General features: G+C 40.2%; 1 protein-coding gene across 1 annotated transcript in view; it reads right to left on the reverse strand.

The window, feature by feature from the left end:
- Positions 1-3,766: 3,766 nt before the first annotated feature.
- The window catches only part of ARHGAP8 (Rho GTPase activating protein 8), a 56,716-nt gene continuing 44,700 nt past the window's right edge, over positions 3,767-15,782 (reverse strand). The window contains exons 9-12 of the mRNA XM_010187672.1: positions 14,685-14,762; positions 13,889-14,017; positions 11,021-11,124; positions 3,767-3,964 (exon numbers count right to left, since the gene is read on the reverse strand). Of these exons, the coding sequence (XP_010185974.1) occupies positions 3,767-3,964; positions 11,021-11,124; positions 13,889-14,017; positions 14,685-14,762 (509 nt within the window). The remainder of the gene's footprint in view (positions 3,965-11,020; positions 11,125-13,888; positions 14,018-14,684; positions 14,763-15,782) is intronic.

The raw sequence follows: 15,782 nt of genomic DNA on the forward strand, positions 1-15,782 counted from the left end.
AAACCTGCATTTGCCAGGGTTGTGAAGACAAGCTGTTCAGGAAATGAAGGGGAGGTTGACTGCACCATTAATTCCATTAAAAGTTCAACTTGTTACCCGAGTACACATTGAACATGTGAATAAAGTATCTGGGGCTTTTCTATTATTAGTCTCCTCATGAGTGGATGAATACATTAAAGTTTCTGAGGCTCTGAGAGATTCTGCGACGGATGCTGCTCGAGGAGTGCGTCGGACACCGAAGGATCACCTGCACACATGTAAGTGATACTCATTTATGCAAGCTTTTTGTGAGACCTGTAAAGACCTCCCTCGGTTAATGACATTGCTCCATCTTCTTACATTTCTTCATAGATTCAGGGCAGAAAAGTATTCCCCCTTTCCCCCTCTGGTGCTTGTTGCTAGAGGCATCCTGATAATCAGACTAATTTTGGGACCAATTTTCAACTCCTAACAGCTCAGTAAACTAAAATGCTTAGGCAATTTATTCTCTGCATACTGTCAGCTAGGTAACACTTGATTTCTCATTCCATGACTGCATTTTATTGTTTTAAAGAGAAATACAGCATGTGTGTTTCCAACAGATTATCTCCATAATCACTTTCTTTTTGCTATGGAAATGATCTGAAAATTGTTCTTTGATATGAGAGAAGAGTTCACAAGGCCACACTGTACAAAAGCTTGAATCATGCAATTATCATTTGTAAAGAGAAACTGTTATCAAAGTAACTGCAGGGGACACCTCCAGGACTCCTCTTAGAGTCAGGAAATTTGAAACATATATTTCTCTAACATGAATTTCACTCCAAACCCTTCTGAATAATTCATGAGAGCTGATTTAATGTCATAGTTAAGCCTGGCATTCAGGACGGATATCAGGAGCTTCTGCCAGAGATGGAGGATTTCACCAGTTCCTCTGGGTTAGGTAGGGGACAGAGCTCGGTCTCCTAACTAGGAGGGTTCTGCTACCCCAGTGCTTCTGATTTGGACAAGTCCCTTACCTATGACAGGCATCCTGGCAGGGAAAGGCTGGGGGGAGGCAAGTACCTTCCTTACCTCTTTCTCAGGCTGCCTGCTGGTGAGTGGGAAGTGCTGTCCCCCTCTGACCCCACCAGTGCTAATGGCAATTGGAACCAGAGCCTCTACTTTGCTTAAGCAGATCTCATCTGTTCTTTAAAGGAAGAAGGCACCTGATACGGGAAGATGACATTTTGTTCTTCATTCACTAAATGAGAGGAGCTACAAATTGCTGGAAAATGGTAGTTTACAAAGCACTAAAAGGAAGACCTGCAGGTTGGTGTGTGACCAATACTGAAGGAGTCAGACTGGTTTTAACTATCCTCTTGTGTGCCTATAGGAAGGCAAATTAGCTGAAGGGATGCTCCTTGCTTGTACTCGTAAAAGTAAAGGGGTCAGAGGCAGCTGTGCCCTGACAGCTCGCTTCACCAGCGACTGCTGCTGCCAAATTCCCGCTCTCTCCCAACTTAGGATGCAGTTGGAGAACAAAATCTGTGAAGGAGTCCCCTTCCCAGGCTTCGGGGACTTTTTGAGCAAAGCTGACTTCCATGAACTCAGGATTTTACCCCCACAGGGTTCTGCTACGTTACTGTGCTAAAACTATCCAAGAATCACATTCCCATTAGGCAGGATAGCCTGAAGACTAAATGCCATTTGACGATGCTGGATTTTTTGAACAGGATGGGGGGAGATAGAAAGCAACCATTTTATAGGACTTACCAGCGTTTAATCCCAAATCACTTTTCTAATGCCAGATGCTCCTTCTTTTTACAGACACCAAAAATAATGCCTATTCTTTTTGACCAAGGTCAGAGAGTGGCAAAATACTCAGGTTTTAAGTCCCAGAAGCCAAATTCCTCCCCTATAAGAACAGAGTACTGATGCACAGAACCATTCTGCCAAGTTGCTGAGCAGGGCTGAGTGTAATTGTGTTTGTTTTTCATAATACAAGAAGACCATGATGTTGTCACTGATAATTCAGATGTAAAACTGATGAGTTGCAATAGAAAACTACCACAGTTCTATCCTTGGCAATCTCATTTTGCTGAAATGCAACAATCATGAATACTTGTTAATCGTTCTCTTTGTATTAGGCAAGATTTTATATTTAAATAGGAGTCATGTGTGGCTATTACTTACAGATATTCAAAAGCCAAAAAGCTGTCTTTAAGACACATGAGGAACTAGAGAAAACATACGACTGTGATGTGAGAAGTTGGTCCTAACACATCTTGTTCTAAAGCCTCTGCATTTTTCAAATTTTAATCATTGCCTAATGCTATAGATGACACCTACTGGGCAAATGAAGGCCTGGCACATCCAGCATTTCGGAGCCTTCTGACTACTTGGTTATTTCCTGAAACTGCTGACAAGAATGAATCCTCTTTACTCACTGCAGCAAGATTTTGTTGCACCCTTTACACAGGCAGGCAATTCATAACAGCTAAGAGGAAGGCCAGAAGTATAAATGCTCTGTTTGCAGAGGACGGGATGCCTAAATTGTCCTCCTGAGACTATTACTTTTATTGAAGTCTAGATAGTCCCTTGGATTTGTAAGCTTTGTAGAGAAGCAGGAAGAGCAGAACATTAGGGAAAATACTGCTTACCTTTTTTTACTACTGGTTAATCTTCTTTTGCTTTGCAGGCAGCTATAATGGTAACTTCGTTACACCACTCCATTACCAATCAGTGTTAAACAATGAAAGAGCAGTGTGTTAATCAAATACAAGCAATATTAATGACATAGTTAGAAAGAAAACTGAAAACTCTCCCTTTATGTTGGCTAATTATTCACATTGGGACTAATAATAGACTTTCAATGTACAAAAATGATCTTAGGTATATTATCCAAGCTGTTGCTCTTACTGCTTTCTAGAGAAACTGATATGAACTATCAACTTAAATGAAAAAAAGAATGCAACCCAAACATCGGGGTACTCTTCTCAAAGTTAGTCTATATTCTGTATTACTCACTCACTGATATAGCTTTGATTAAAATTCAAAGTATTTGGAGAAAAAAGCCCCATAAGTTTATTGCTCCCCATCTGAACTTACAGTAACAAAAAAATCTTCCACACACTTTGCATGTGCAGCTACAGTGATTAACCGCATATATTAGATATGTGCAAGCATAATTAGTTAGCTGCCGGCACAACTCAAATTACCCAGGAAACACTTTATTCTCCATGGTAATTGCAAACCTGAGATGTGGCACAACTGCCCACACCTTTTTGTGTAAAATGAGACACTTAAATATATGGAAAAATCATTTAGAAATTTAAGTCTCTTAAAAATTGATTCCATCTTTATTAACTTAATAGGAAAATTTCTAACACAACTGTATTCAAATAAAAAATAAAAAAAGCAGAAAGCTGCACATTGAGGAGTGATCCAGAACTTAGCTCTGCATGGTCTCAGAAAATAACGCCACATAGTAAGGTCTCCAGATTCCCAAAGAAATGACAGATGGCACGTAGTATCATGATTTCTTTTAACATACCAGTTTTTGTCAGCTGCTCCAGTTTAATAAGAGGATTCATTCTGACCTGTTGGTCTTTGAATGTACATATTCTCCTTCATGTGATGAGAAGTGCTTCCCCCAACATCTTTGGTATCTGGAAAGCTACAGAAGCTTTATTCTGTATTGAAAGTCTTCTTCGCAGGAGACAGTCCTGAATATAAAGCTCCCACCAGTTGAAGCATGGAGACCTATCCCTCAGGCAACCATACTCCATTTACCTTTCTGGGACCATTAAGGCAAGATCTCACCAGGCACTGTTCGGGAGTTGAATATATTCATGTAGAAATCTATCAGCAGCTCAGTGAAGAGATTCAGAGGCACCAGAGCGCTCAAGGAGATACTTCCTTTCGACGGCCAGACCAAATTCAAACCAAAAACACAGGCCAAGCTAGATGCTGTCATTCTGTTATATATGCTCTCCTGTGAAACCTGGAAAAAAACATAAAGCTAAATAGGTATATGCAGACCTGTACCCCAGAGAGCAGGAGACAAGACACCACCCTGTACTGAGGATGAACCACTGGCTTCTGCACAGCCTCAGAGCTGACTATGCAGCCTAGACCTATGGGGCCACTGGAGTCTGTGTCCTTCAAGCACAAGATAAGATGTCAGTAAGTCAAGCAAAAAGGCTGAATTGTTTCCTTACGCTAGGAAAATTAATTGTTTTCAATCCTTCTATATGGAATCTATTGTTATCTCTGCTGGGGGGCAGGGAGGACAGCAGACACAAACAGCTATCCCATCTGCTTCGGTACAAAGTCCTCTACAGAATAAACCTCAAGGACTTCTGAAGTTGTTTGCAAGGGTTTAATAGGTTTTTTTTTCTCCCACTGATGCATGACTTCACTTCCAAGTACCTCTACATCCACCCAGTTCCTCTGAGGCAACAGAGGTGAAAATGGGCTGCAGGTAAAATACACAGCACTGAAATCTGTTCTGTACCTGGATGACGCATCTGTGAATGTGAGCCCAGAACTGGGTAGCAGGAGTAAGTTTTTTTTCTCTGTGTGAGCTTGGCACAGCATTTGTGTGTTTTGCTCTCCTGCACTGCAGGGCTGATATCTAAAGCCCAATTTGGTCTAGGTGCCCTACTGGTTCTCTTTTATTGTTAAGAGCCAATAAGCTGAAAGTGCTCTTGATTCCTCCTGACCTAGGTAGTTCAGCCAGTTCTTCCCAGGTTGATGGTTGCAGTTGATCAATAATCTGAATAATGGGAAGACCTTGCAGTCACAAACTGTGATGTACACATCACTCTGAAGCTGTCATCTCAGAAGAGAATGGGGAATTCTTAGGGCAAAATCTCCCACGTATTCTTCATGTTACAATTTCAAGTGGAATAGGAAAGCAATAACTTCACTTCTCAGAGCTTCTCAATTTCTGTCTTGCCATAAGGCTCCTGAAAAGGCAGCTCTGTAGTACTATGAAAAGTCTGAGGGCACTAGAGGAAAATCTAAGAAACAGTAAGATCATGTGAACACTTAGCATACGCATAAACTCCAGTTGCTCCTACCCAGTATTACAGGTTTGATTTTTCCTCTGTCTCCTACAACACAGTCCCAGCCTCCTTGGTGCTCTACCTAGCAAGGTGCCTGTTTGCTTTGCCATGAGGGGATGTAACATCCTCTAGACACATGTGCAGGATGGAAGTCTTTTCCTTGTGGGACATAAAGAAACACTTATGTGCCCAAAAGTGTAGCATTTTCTTCCTAACTATATTAATTTTTCTAATTATAGGAACTACTTTTCCCTTCAATCTTTGCCTTACCCTCCTGTAGGAGGAAAGAGCTACTGTGATGCTACTTCTGCTAAAAATATTGAAGGCTTCAGTTGTTTTTAAGGTCACAAAGCAGGGCTGAATAAAGGAAAGAGGTATCAATAAGGATTGATATACTGGTGCTATAATGACCTTTTTAGCTTGGAGAAGAGGAGACTGAGGAGTGACCTCATTAATGTTTATAAATCTGTAAAGGGCGAGTGTCAGGAGAAGGAGCCAGGTTCTTCTCAGTGATGTCAAATGACAGGACAAGGGGCCATGGGTGCAAGCTGGAGCATAGGAGTTTCAATCTGAACACGAGGAAAAACTTTTTTACTGTGAGGGTGGCAGCACAAACTGCCCAGAGAGGTTGTGGAGTCTCCTTCTCTGGAGACATTCAAAACCCACCTGGACGCATTCCTGTGTGACCTAGTCTAGGTGATCCTGCTCTGGCAGGGGGGTTGGACTGGATTATCTTTCGAGGTCCTTTCCTACTCCTAATATTCTGTGATTCTGTGAATCTTTTCAATGGACTGACTTCAAAACTCGAGAATAGAAAGTCAGCAGATTAAACGGCAATGCCTGCTTCATGACCTTATGCAAAATCCATATCATCCTCTCTAGAGTACGAACCACATATAGCCTGCTGACCTTCACATACTACTCTCAATGCACTATTTAACTATACAGAAAAACCAACAAGATCATCTTGTTAATTTATTCTGCTTCAGATGAGATCAGCTCAAACAAGAGTTCATTATGCCAAGCAATGTAGCAAAAGCAGCACTACTATCAAAATAACTGATGAGGGAAAACAATTAGGACAATGATGAGTACCCTGTTAACAGGGAGACACAGACCTAGGTATTAGCCTGAAGGCAGCTGGACGATGAAGCTGGCATTCAGATACTGCTAAATATAACCAGGTTAGGAACCGCATTCTGGCCTTTGGGTCAAGTGGTTCATACTGCCTGCATCCACACTGTGTAATAGTGTACTGTGAATCCCCTGTGGATTGAGGACAAATTCTATTTTGGTGTTTCTTCATTTGAAAGTCTCTAAAATAGCGTGAGAGCTACAGCCCATCACATTGTGTTTTCCACAACACAAAACCAAAGATATGTGCATATATGCTAAGGCAAATACCTTAAGTGTATAGAGGGCAGGTATTCTGTGATGGCACAGGAGCATGTGGTATAGTACTGGTGGACAGTGGCGGGTGGAAGGAGCCAAACCTGTTGCAGTTGTCTTCCCCTGCCTTTTGGGAGTGCTCCCTGACACACTCCATCCAGCATGTCATGTACAGGTGCTGTCTTCAAGCATTAGATGAAACACACCCAGTTTAACCTAGCCACTGCCTTTGGAGTTCAGTGTTTCAGCCCAAAGCAACACCACTGCAACTTGCTGGTAGAGCTAGATTTGTTTTTTCTTTTTAGGCCAACTATTTAAAAGAAATATTCTGAGATTAAACCATCTCTTCCCACCCACCACCACTCTGCGAACATTTCAAGGAGACAATCAATGTTGAAATGATCAACAAAAATACCCATGACATCTCTCTCCCCTGAGGAAGAAAATACTTAGGATAAAGTGAGCCAGTGATTATATCATCTGAGGCAGAGCTACACTAAGCCTTGTCTGTGAGTCATCAATCACATTTAGGAATTCAAGGCAGACACAATACATCATTGCTTCACTCCAAAATGCACAGCAATCCTTCCCTCAGAAGATCCAAGAAGTGTGCAACGGAGTCCAATTCTCTCCACGAGAATCTTTGCCGGCTCATCAAGAGCTACAAGCAAGGAAGTCTTGTCACACCAGTGCTAATGGCTTTATCCCTTTTGAGGGGATCAGCCTCACAGCATCTCAGACCCCTCACTACTCCAATGTCTGGAATGACACAAACACATCCACTTCACCTACAATACTAACACGAGCAACTGATGTTTCCTTCCAGCACTAGACCATGTAAAGTCAGCTTGCAATAAGCCAACCTCTTCACAGGCTACCCCTCTAAGAACCTGCACCCCAAAGCTGTGTCTAAGAAACACAAATGACATCTTTAGCATTAGGACCAAGCTCCTTGACTCCTTCTTTGATTCCCTCACAAAGTTAGTATGCAGCACATCTGTTTCAAGTGAAAATACACTTGCTTTGCCAATTGAACAAGATAATAAAAGACAATTCTGCAAGGACCTAGATCCTATCTTTGAAGGAGTCATCTGAACATCACTGAAAAATATTACAACAAAGAACTACACAGCTCCAGTTTGTTGTTTTTCCCCTTTCATAGGAACATATATAGAAAAATCAAGTAATGACAGCCTACACTGAAAGGAAGTCCTCTAGAAAGATAAAACTTGTACATTGCAAAACTCATCACTGGGAATAAATACTGAAGATTTACTGCCACTTCAACAAATGCTTAATATATATCTTCACTATGCCAGAATAAACATCTAACCTCCCCCAGCAAAGCTGTGACGAATTTTGGATTCCACATACTTGCACCCCAGCACCCTCATGGATACCACAGGAGAAAAACCCCACTACCTAATGAAGTTAAACAGTGAAACACAGAGGGTAGAAACAGGCAATTACCATCACGTTTTAAAAATACAAGGACATCACCATTGCTTTGGCTTCTCAGTCTCAATGCTGAAAGGAACTCCACAAAACATTTTCAAAAGAAAATTACTAGATATTAAAACGCCCCCACAAACTGACTGAAAATATGTTTCTATCCCCCACCCTCTGCTACCTTGCAGACATGCCAACTGCTTGTATCTGCTCTCTGAGGCTTAGTCATCTAATACTTCTCAATGTGCCCTGTCATCCCCAGCCACCCCCAAGCTTAGTTGGTGCTAATTACACTTTTAAATTGGACAAGTGATTGAGACAAAACATTAATTCAGAGCATTTTTTTCCGACTTGTACTTGGCTTTGACTTTGCTGCCTCAGTTACAGATCTGAAGTATAGCTCATGGGCCCAAGAGTCTCGCCCAATTTTTCTAGTTGGTCCAAGTCTGACATTTTGAATTTGGCAGGATTTTGCAATGGTTCTTTCAGCCAAGTCAGCCACCCTTCCTCTACGTCAGGCATGACTGCAGGGAGAGAAATAAGCAGCAGAGAAGGGAAGTGTGGAAGTGTAGAGAGTGGGCTGTGTCAGCTGGTACCAAAACCAAAGACATGGTTATAAGAACACAATCTAGATGATATTATTGCCTCTACAAACTCTGCTGATTATTTAGCCTTAGACTGTCATGGAAAACTACAATTACAGTTTTCTGCTAAATGGCTTCTGGCTTCAGAACTGGGTAACTGTAGCCCTCAGCGTGCTTTGCCAAGTTATTTGCAAGATTTCTTTGAGGGCTGTAAGTGTGCACGTGCATTCATAAATCCGCATCACTGCACGTGCAAGGCAGGGCCTGTGGCACACAAACACTTGTCTGTGCACACTCATCTCTTGCGAGATGGGCTGAACACACAGACACTTTAACAGACATAATTTGGGGAGTGACTTGTGAAAACCAGCCTTTGTTCTCCCCCTTGCTCCTGGTTGCTCAATTCTGCCCAGGGACCTCAGTCCACTGCAGCTCCAAGGGGACCCCACAAATCCCTCTCTAGTGGCCAGGTGCGCTCTAAAGTGGAGATGGACAGCTTACAGCTTACACAGCATGCTGGGCTCATGACTGGCAAAATTACTGCTAGTCTAAGGTTAAAGGATTCGTGCCTATTTTTGAAATTCAAGCCTTTTACTTCTGTGGGAGTTGCACTGTCGTGCTGAAGCACCCTTGGACTAGGAGCTAAGTAAGGGGGTTGGTAAGTAAGGTAAATAGGGACTTTTTTCCTTCTTCCACAAACCTGTATCAAACCTGGAGTGTTCAAAACCTGTATCTAGTGATTACAATTCATCCCACTTCACAAAATTACCACAAGTACCTCTTGCACTACTCAAGGCTGAGCTCATGAAAGAATTAAATTGCCTCTTATACGTAAGAAGGTTGATGCTTGCAGGTAAAAACTAGGATTATTGGTAGAGTGGTCTGTTAAAGTTTGAATTGTGGCAGCTTGTGCAGCACACCGATCTGCAATGAATAGAAATCTCCAGCCCCTAGATAGTTTCACGTTGCCTTGACCTTTACAAATGCAAATATTCCCTGAGACATTAAGGATGAAAAGCCATGGATCAGCAAAAACTGCAAATCTGAGCACTAGTATCAACTTGACGCTGTGCTTTACATAACAAGGGACACTCAAAAATAATGCTATGTTCTGCTGCCCAATTACAGAAAACACTATGTAGTACTTTTGCACACCTCATTAACACCTCAAGTGCTCAGCTCTTAAGAAGTGCATTGAGATGGTGCATCTATTATTGGAACAAAGTCACTTACACGATTCATAACACTGAGGAGAGATATCAGTTGCTAAAATAATAGCAAATGACAGGAGGATTTCCTTAATAGCATTAGAGTTCAGCTAAGCAACAGTAAACGAACATGTGAGTATTACAGGAACCCTGCAAGTGCTGTCTGAGTGAGGGTCATATCAATGTGCTTCCTTTAATCTTGCTTTTCTCTAGTGTTTTGATAGAAAAAGGGATTAAATGTACTTGCTTCTGAAATATGCCACTGGCTACAATATGGCAAACATGACTGTAGCCCACAGTTACTGAGGACTAATTTCTCCACTAGTTAAAAGCAGCATCATTTCACATACGTGATTGCTTTGGTGGACTTTTAGGACTTCTGAAGGCCAGATCACTTTAATTAGGTGTCAACCACACCATAATCCTCAATTTTAGGCACCTGGGTTTGAAAAATGCAATCTGGAAAAGGCAATGCATTGGATAAGGCAGATGGAAGAGAAATTTACACTCCCATTACTATCTTTTCCTGCACAGCAACTGGAAACCAAAGGATTGACACTAAGCTAACTGTAGAAATATTTGTAATGGAGGTTCCCCAAATTCTCACACTTGGGGGGTTTCCAAAAATGGGTTAAAAAAAGTAGCAAATCAAAAAGTAGAACGAAAGACACATTATTTCATTTATCCTGAAGCACACCAAAAAACCTTGCAAAATGGCACAATTGAAATTGCTCATTTAACACTGCAGTAAATTACAGGATGAAAGGCTATTTTAAACCGGAAAATGTTATTTGTAAGATTTAGTATAAAATATTTTGCTGTTGTTCTAAAGCTTATTAGTATTTCTATCATTGTCTAAAATTACACTGATTTATTTGGTGCTGTAGTTGCTCAAGATTTATAATTTGGAGAAAAAAGGTGATTTCACCTAGTTTTTCTCCAGCACTGAAAATTACACAACCACCTTTTTCAGGCTTTTTTTTTCCACTCCAAAATAGGAAAGAAAAAACAAAAAAATAAACCAATAAAAACATACGTTTGTGAAAGTGGAGGTGGGGGGACAGGATTTTTAGATATTCCAGTACAGGCACAGTTCCATTTACATTTTTAGAGTAGTTTTCATTGCATCGAAAGAACTTCATGGTGAAGGGATGGCCAGACCATTGTTTAGCACTGACTTTTATTAGAACTGGAGAGTTCTGCATCCTGAGTTGACGCCACTGACAAGTACTGCAGGACCACCTCACCATACTTTTAAAAGTCTTTAGTTTTATTTTCTGTGGAGATTTTCAATGTTGAATTAACAAGAACAGATTTAGAAAGAAAAGACTGGCACTATGGAAATTTTGCCTATACTCACCATATGGAGAAAGCATATCAGATACTTCAGAACAACATAATTGTGTTCAGGAAGTCCTTGAATGATTTGCTTACATCTGGTAACTCGTAAACTGCTCTCCACACCTGCAATGCCAAAATCAATCTTAACTCCGAAAGATCAAAATATTACCAAGAAATAATACCATATTGATATCTGCTGCAATTACTTTAGATATCCATCTGTAAAACTGACCACAAAATTCAGCTTTACTAACCTCCATGACCACAGTAACAGTTAGGGTTATCCTTCTGAATGACCCTATCATATTTAGTATTATGTATCTGGCTAAGACTAAGTTCAGAGTATTCTCTCTTCTATTCAGTCAAATTGCCAAAACATTGTCTTAGCTAGAGAGGACTTTCAAAGGTCTTGATTTGAATCCTATTATCTCTTCGTGCCCTGAATCCAGATGTCTACTTTTTATGCTCTGATTTTATTCTTGCTGAGACACAGTCCTGCCCAAAATGCTCTTTCAGTACTCTACTAATTTTAAAAACACTTTGTGATTCTGCAGGAAACTATTCTGTCTTGGCAAAAATTTATAAGATGGCCACTTGGGTGGGTAAGCACTTTCTAGAGATCAACCTAAGCATGTTTATTAACTCATTTCTACAGATGGGCAAAACCAGAACTGGACCCCAAACTCCTTGGCATCATCTAGACAGTCTGGATGACAATTACACTAACACTGGATAATATTTCAAATGCTGTTCCAGGTGACTTTTTTTTTCTGGGATATTGTAATTATTTTAGTTCTGGAAATTTAACACCAATTTGGAGGAAGGTCTGATGACTACCTTCTACAGAATAAATAAAGCAGGAAGTGCAGCAATATTGTGTAAAGGAACTCTTGTTAGCAGTTTTAATGACCAAAGAAGTTCTTTGCTACAAGCTTCAAGGTTTTATTAATTTTTCTAGTCAGCCACTCGGCTAATTTATTTCACAGCTCCCATCAATAACTCTTTTAAAAAAAGTTTCAGATAAGAAACAAAAGAGAAAAGTTTCACTAACATTTCAAAGTACAGCAAAGCAGAAATACTGTATTTCTGGGTTTGCAGGTTAAGAGATGTTATAGACACATCACACATTGCTCTGGTGTCTTCCAGAAGACAGAATGAGAATTTCTAAATCATCCCAAGACAGCTGTCTGTGATCACACCTCTTCAAAGCTCCCTTCTGCACTGTATTCACAGAGAATATGCCTCTGCTGCAGTCCAGCTCAGCTCCCAAGCTTAAGATCGTTTACAATCAGGGTATCACCACAGCATCAAGAAAAGATAGTGGACATCACACTGTATAACAAGAAAGCCTAAGGAGAAAGTCTCCCAAACTCCATTTTTCACCATATTTTGTTAACATTTAAAATGCCAGTAAACAAAAATAACTCGGAATGAACGTTTCACAGGCGTTTTGCCAAGCAAAATCTCCCGGTGTTCCTTGGACAATGCACTGCTCTCAGGTTCTTTTCAGACTTGTTCTCATTTTTCTCTTAGCTCTATCGCAAAGTAGTATCATGTCCAGAAAGTCAGCACAAGATTAGTTCAGTAAAAACTGGCAGTTATACATCCTTTTTCCAAATTTCCCCTATTCTTTCCAGTTCTGAGTGACTATCCTTAGTCCCTCCATTACTACCACCTTCCTGTGAATAGACCTGGTTTTCTCGATTCCCTGAGATATTTAGCGTGTAGACAGATGAATCCTTGATCTGGAAGGGATGATCTACAGATTTGCAAATAGCAAAACAGTACAGAACTTCGGAGGATTCTGAACATGAGCAGATGAACTTTTTAAATGGAAATACATTAATAAACATAATGATATGAAACAGTACATGTGGATGCTAGTGATGGGCACAGTTTAAAAAATTTACCTAGAATTTTATCTAGGTAAACTTGCTGCACTTCTACACTTTACAAGTACTTCACTGTTGAGATTTATCCTCAACCTGAATTATTTTAGTGACATATCCCAACAGCAACAGACATGATGGTGATGATAACCTACACTTTGCAAGAGCATCAGCCCATGGTTACCAGAGGCATGCTAACAGACTCTGCTGAAAGCTGTACTCCATTATAATATATATATAATTTCCTCAAAAAGCAGGTTTTGTAAAAATGTGTGCTTGTGGCTTGTTACTGGAAGCTCTACTGGTTCCTTGCTAACTTGACTATAGCCTGGCTGGCAAAATACCAGTCTGTACAAGTAGTGAGTACTAAATCTCAGATATTCTGTGGTTTCAGATATTCAGCCTTCATCTATTAGTCCCTGACAAAGGCCTCATAATAAAGTTTTATCATTCATAGTTTCATATGGTGCCAGATCTTCAGATAATCAATGTCTTCTCATGGCTTTAAATCCTTTCTTCCCCAGTATGTTATCCCATGGGGACAGTTCCAATAAAAACAATTCACTCCCCAGAAAAAAGGGGAAAAAAAGGAAAGAAGCATACAAATGACTAACTAAATTTTGTTCCCACAGTTCTGCCAATGCTGCTGCTAAAACTAAAGCTGCTTTGACATAACTTGTATCACTGAGACTGATTCGGTGCTCTGCCATGACATAAAAATGGAGCCCTGACTGCGAGAAGTCCAATGCAATTCTTAGTAATACAGCATAATGTATAGATAAACCAGTAAACTTTGTAAAAAGCAGAGAGGGTCTTGGTAACCCTGACCACCTCGCTCTGGTACAGACTATGAGGTTGTCCATTTGTGGCTGCAGTGAAGCACTAATAATATTATATATGCACAACTGTGTCGTTGTTAGCAAACAGCAGTGATTATGAATTAGCCAGGCCCAGTTCAACTTGCTGTTTAAATTTTTCTAGAACCTATTTATACTTACTGGTGATTTCGAGGATATGCTCATAACACTCAAATGTTAGTAATGGCTGAGGGAGTTCCCTAAGGAAAGTCTTTAGGATAACAGCATGAATATGCATATCATGATTATCATCAAAATTCACAGACTTGCCTAAAAGAAGAAAAAAGAAGAAAATAGGAGTTCAATCATATTTTTATCTTTAAACTGCAGCTTAAGAACTGTGTCACACTACGTTTTGAACAGAAAATCTCTTGGCTTTCTGCTGCTGGTAACTCCTGGCATTTTCTTTTTGTATTTTTCATAGACACTTATTAATCTTGCTAAAAGAGATTGTCCCCATAAAGGCATTTCATAAAATGACTTCATGGGGAAGTCAGTGACTTTTAAAATTACTTCACTACATTTCATAAATTATTAGGCAAAATTGTATTTCTTTGCCATAACCATGGAAAAACACCAGAAGCAAAATGACACAAGGACATTGTACTTCATAACTACAGTAACTCAAAGCGTGTAAAAGCAATACAAATGTTTATGAAAAAACCACACCATTTTTGACTCAAACGTTATCATCCATTAGCTGCTATGGATTTTGTAAGCTCTGGTCTGACATCAACTGATGACCTGCTATTCAGTAAGTGTTAAGTGTCTGCTGCTCTCTTTCAGGTTTCTGTAATAGTGCTCTTGTAGTATTTTAGGTTACAAATGGGTTTATGATTAACTAACTGTAAGAATGCTAGTGCTTCTGCTTCACCAACAAAACCAAGATCAACAAAGCCCTCACACCATTACTGGCAATGGTAAGATGACAGCTTACCCTGATTGTAGAGTTTCTGAATATTCTTGATAGTCTGGATGCTGGCTGACCTTCTGAAGAGGCCCTCTACTTGTAGTCCTGAAAAAACCAATTAATGCAGGTCTCATCTGTGAAAGCTGTCACTCTCATTTTTCTCTATAGATTCAGTTGAAAACAGAACAGAGGGAGAAGGTTTGGGAACAAACCCACCTGATACACTCATTTTTTGGAAATAAAGTCCTTGAGAATAGAACATACAATCAAGTAATTTTGCAACATTGCCTACAGCACTTTCTTTAACGTGTCTCAAAGAAATACTACTACTTTTCCTTAAGCGTTTTAGAGTGTCTTACCAACTGTAATTTTTCTTTAAAAGCTTTCAATTGCACCTAATGACATAGAAGAGATTTCGATTCACCAGGCTGCTTTGTACCCACTCTCACTGAATGTACCTGCACATTGAACCCCACACCACACCTGTAAATCTGTTATTCTCCTTGCCTTAAACCCTTAGCAAGCTAAAGAGGGTACCTGCAAAAATTCTTTAAGCTTCCTCTTCTGCCAGCGAATGAGACAAGATCCTTTAGGCTGGGGAATGTTTCATAGGATTTTTGGATGAAGGACTCCATTTCTTACCATGGGAGGCATACTGGCCTCCCCAGCTTACAGGTAGTTTGGGGCAGACCACTTTTCCTTCCACCTCTCTGGAAATCAGTGGGACTTAAGACTGCCTGCCCACAGTATTTTGAAATGCCATACTCTAGTCCTGAGGCATTTCCAAAATATTAATCATAGATCTCCTAAAGGGTATCTCATTTGCTTTCATGTCTTGGACTAACTGAAAATTGACTTCAGCTACAGAGGAAAAAAGTCAATAAAATGCATCCAAATCAAAGATCTAATTTGGACCACAGATTTCAAGGTAAGTTATTTATCTGAATTATTATGCAAAACAAGATAGGGAGAAGCAGCATTACTTTTCTTGAGACTTGTGGTACTTCTTGCTTTTGAGTTTGGTAAAAGCCTCATTTCCCTCTCTCTTTCCTTCTCTCCAGTATGTGCTGTTCCTTCCACCCAGCAGGTAACACAACTTGACTCACACATAGTTTGAACTGGAGA

This window comes from Mesitornis unicolor, unplaced genomic scaffold (assembly GCF_000695765.1).
Source record: "Mesitornis unicolor isolate BGI_N332 unplaced genomic scaffold, ASM69576v1 scaffold727, whole genome shotgun sequence".
Lineage (NCBI taxonomy): Eukaryota > Metazoa > Chordata > Aves > Mesitornithiformes > Mesitornithidae > Mesitornis > Mesitornis unicolor.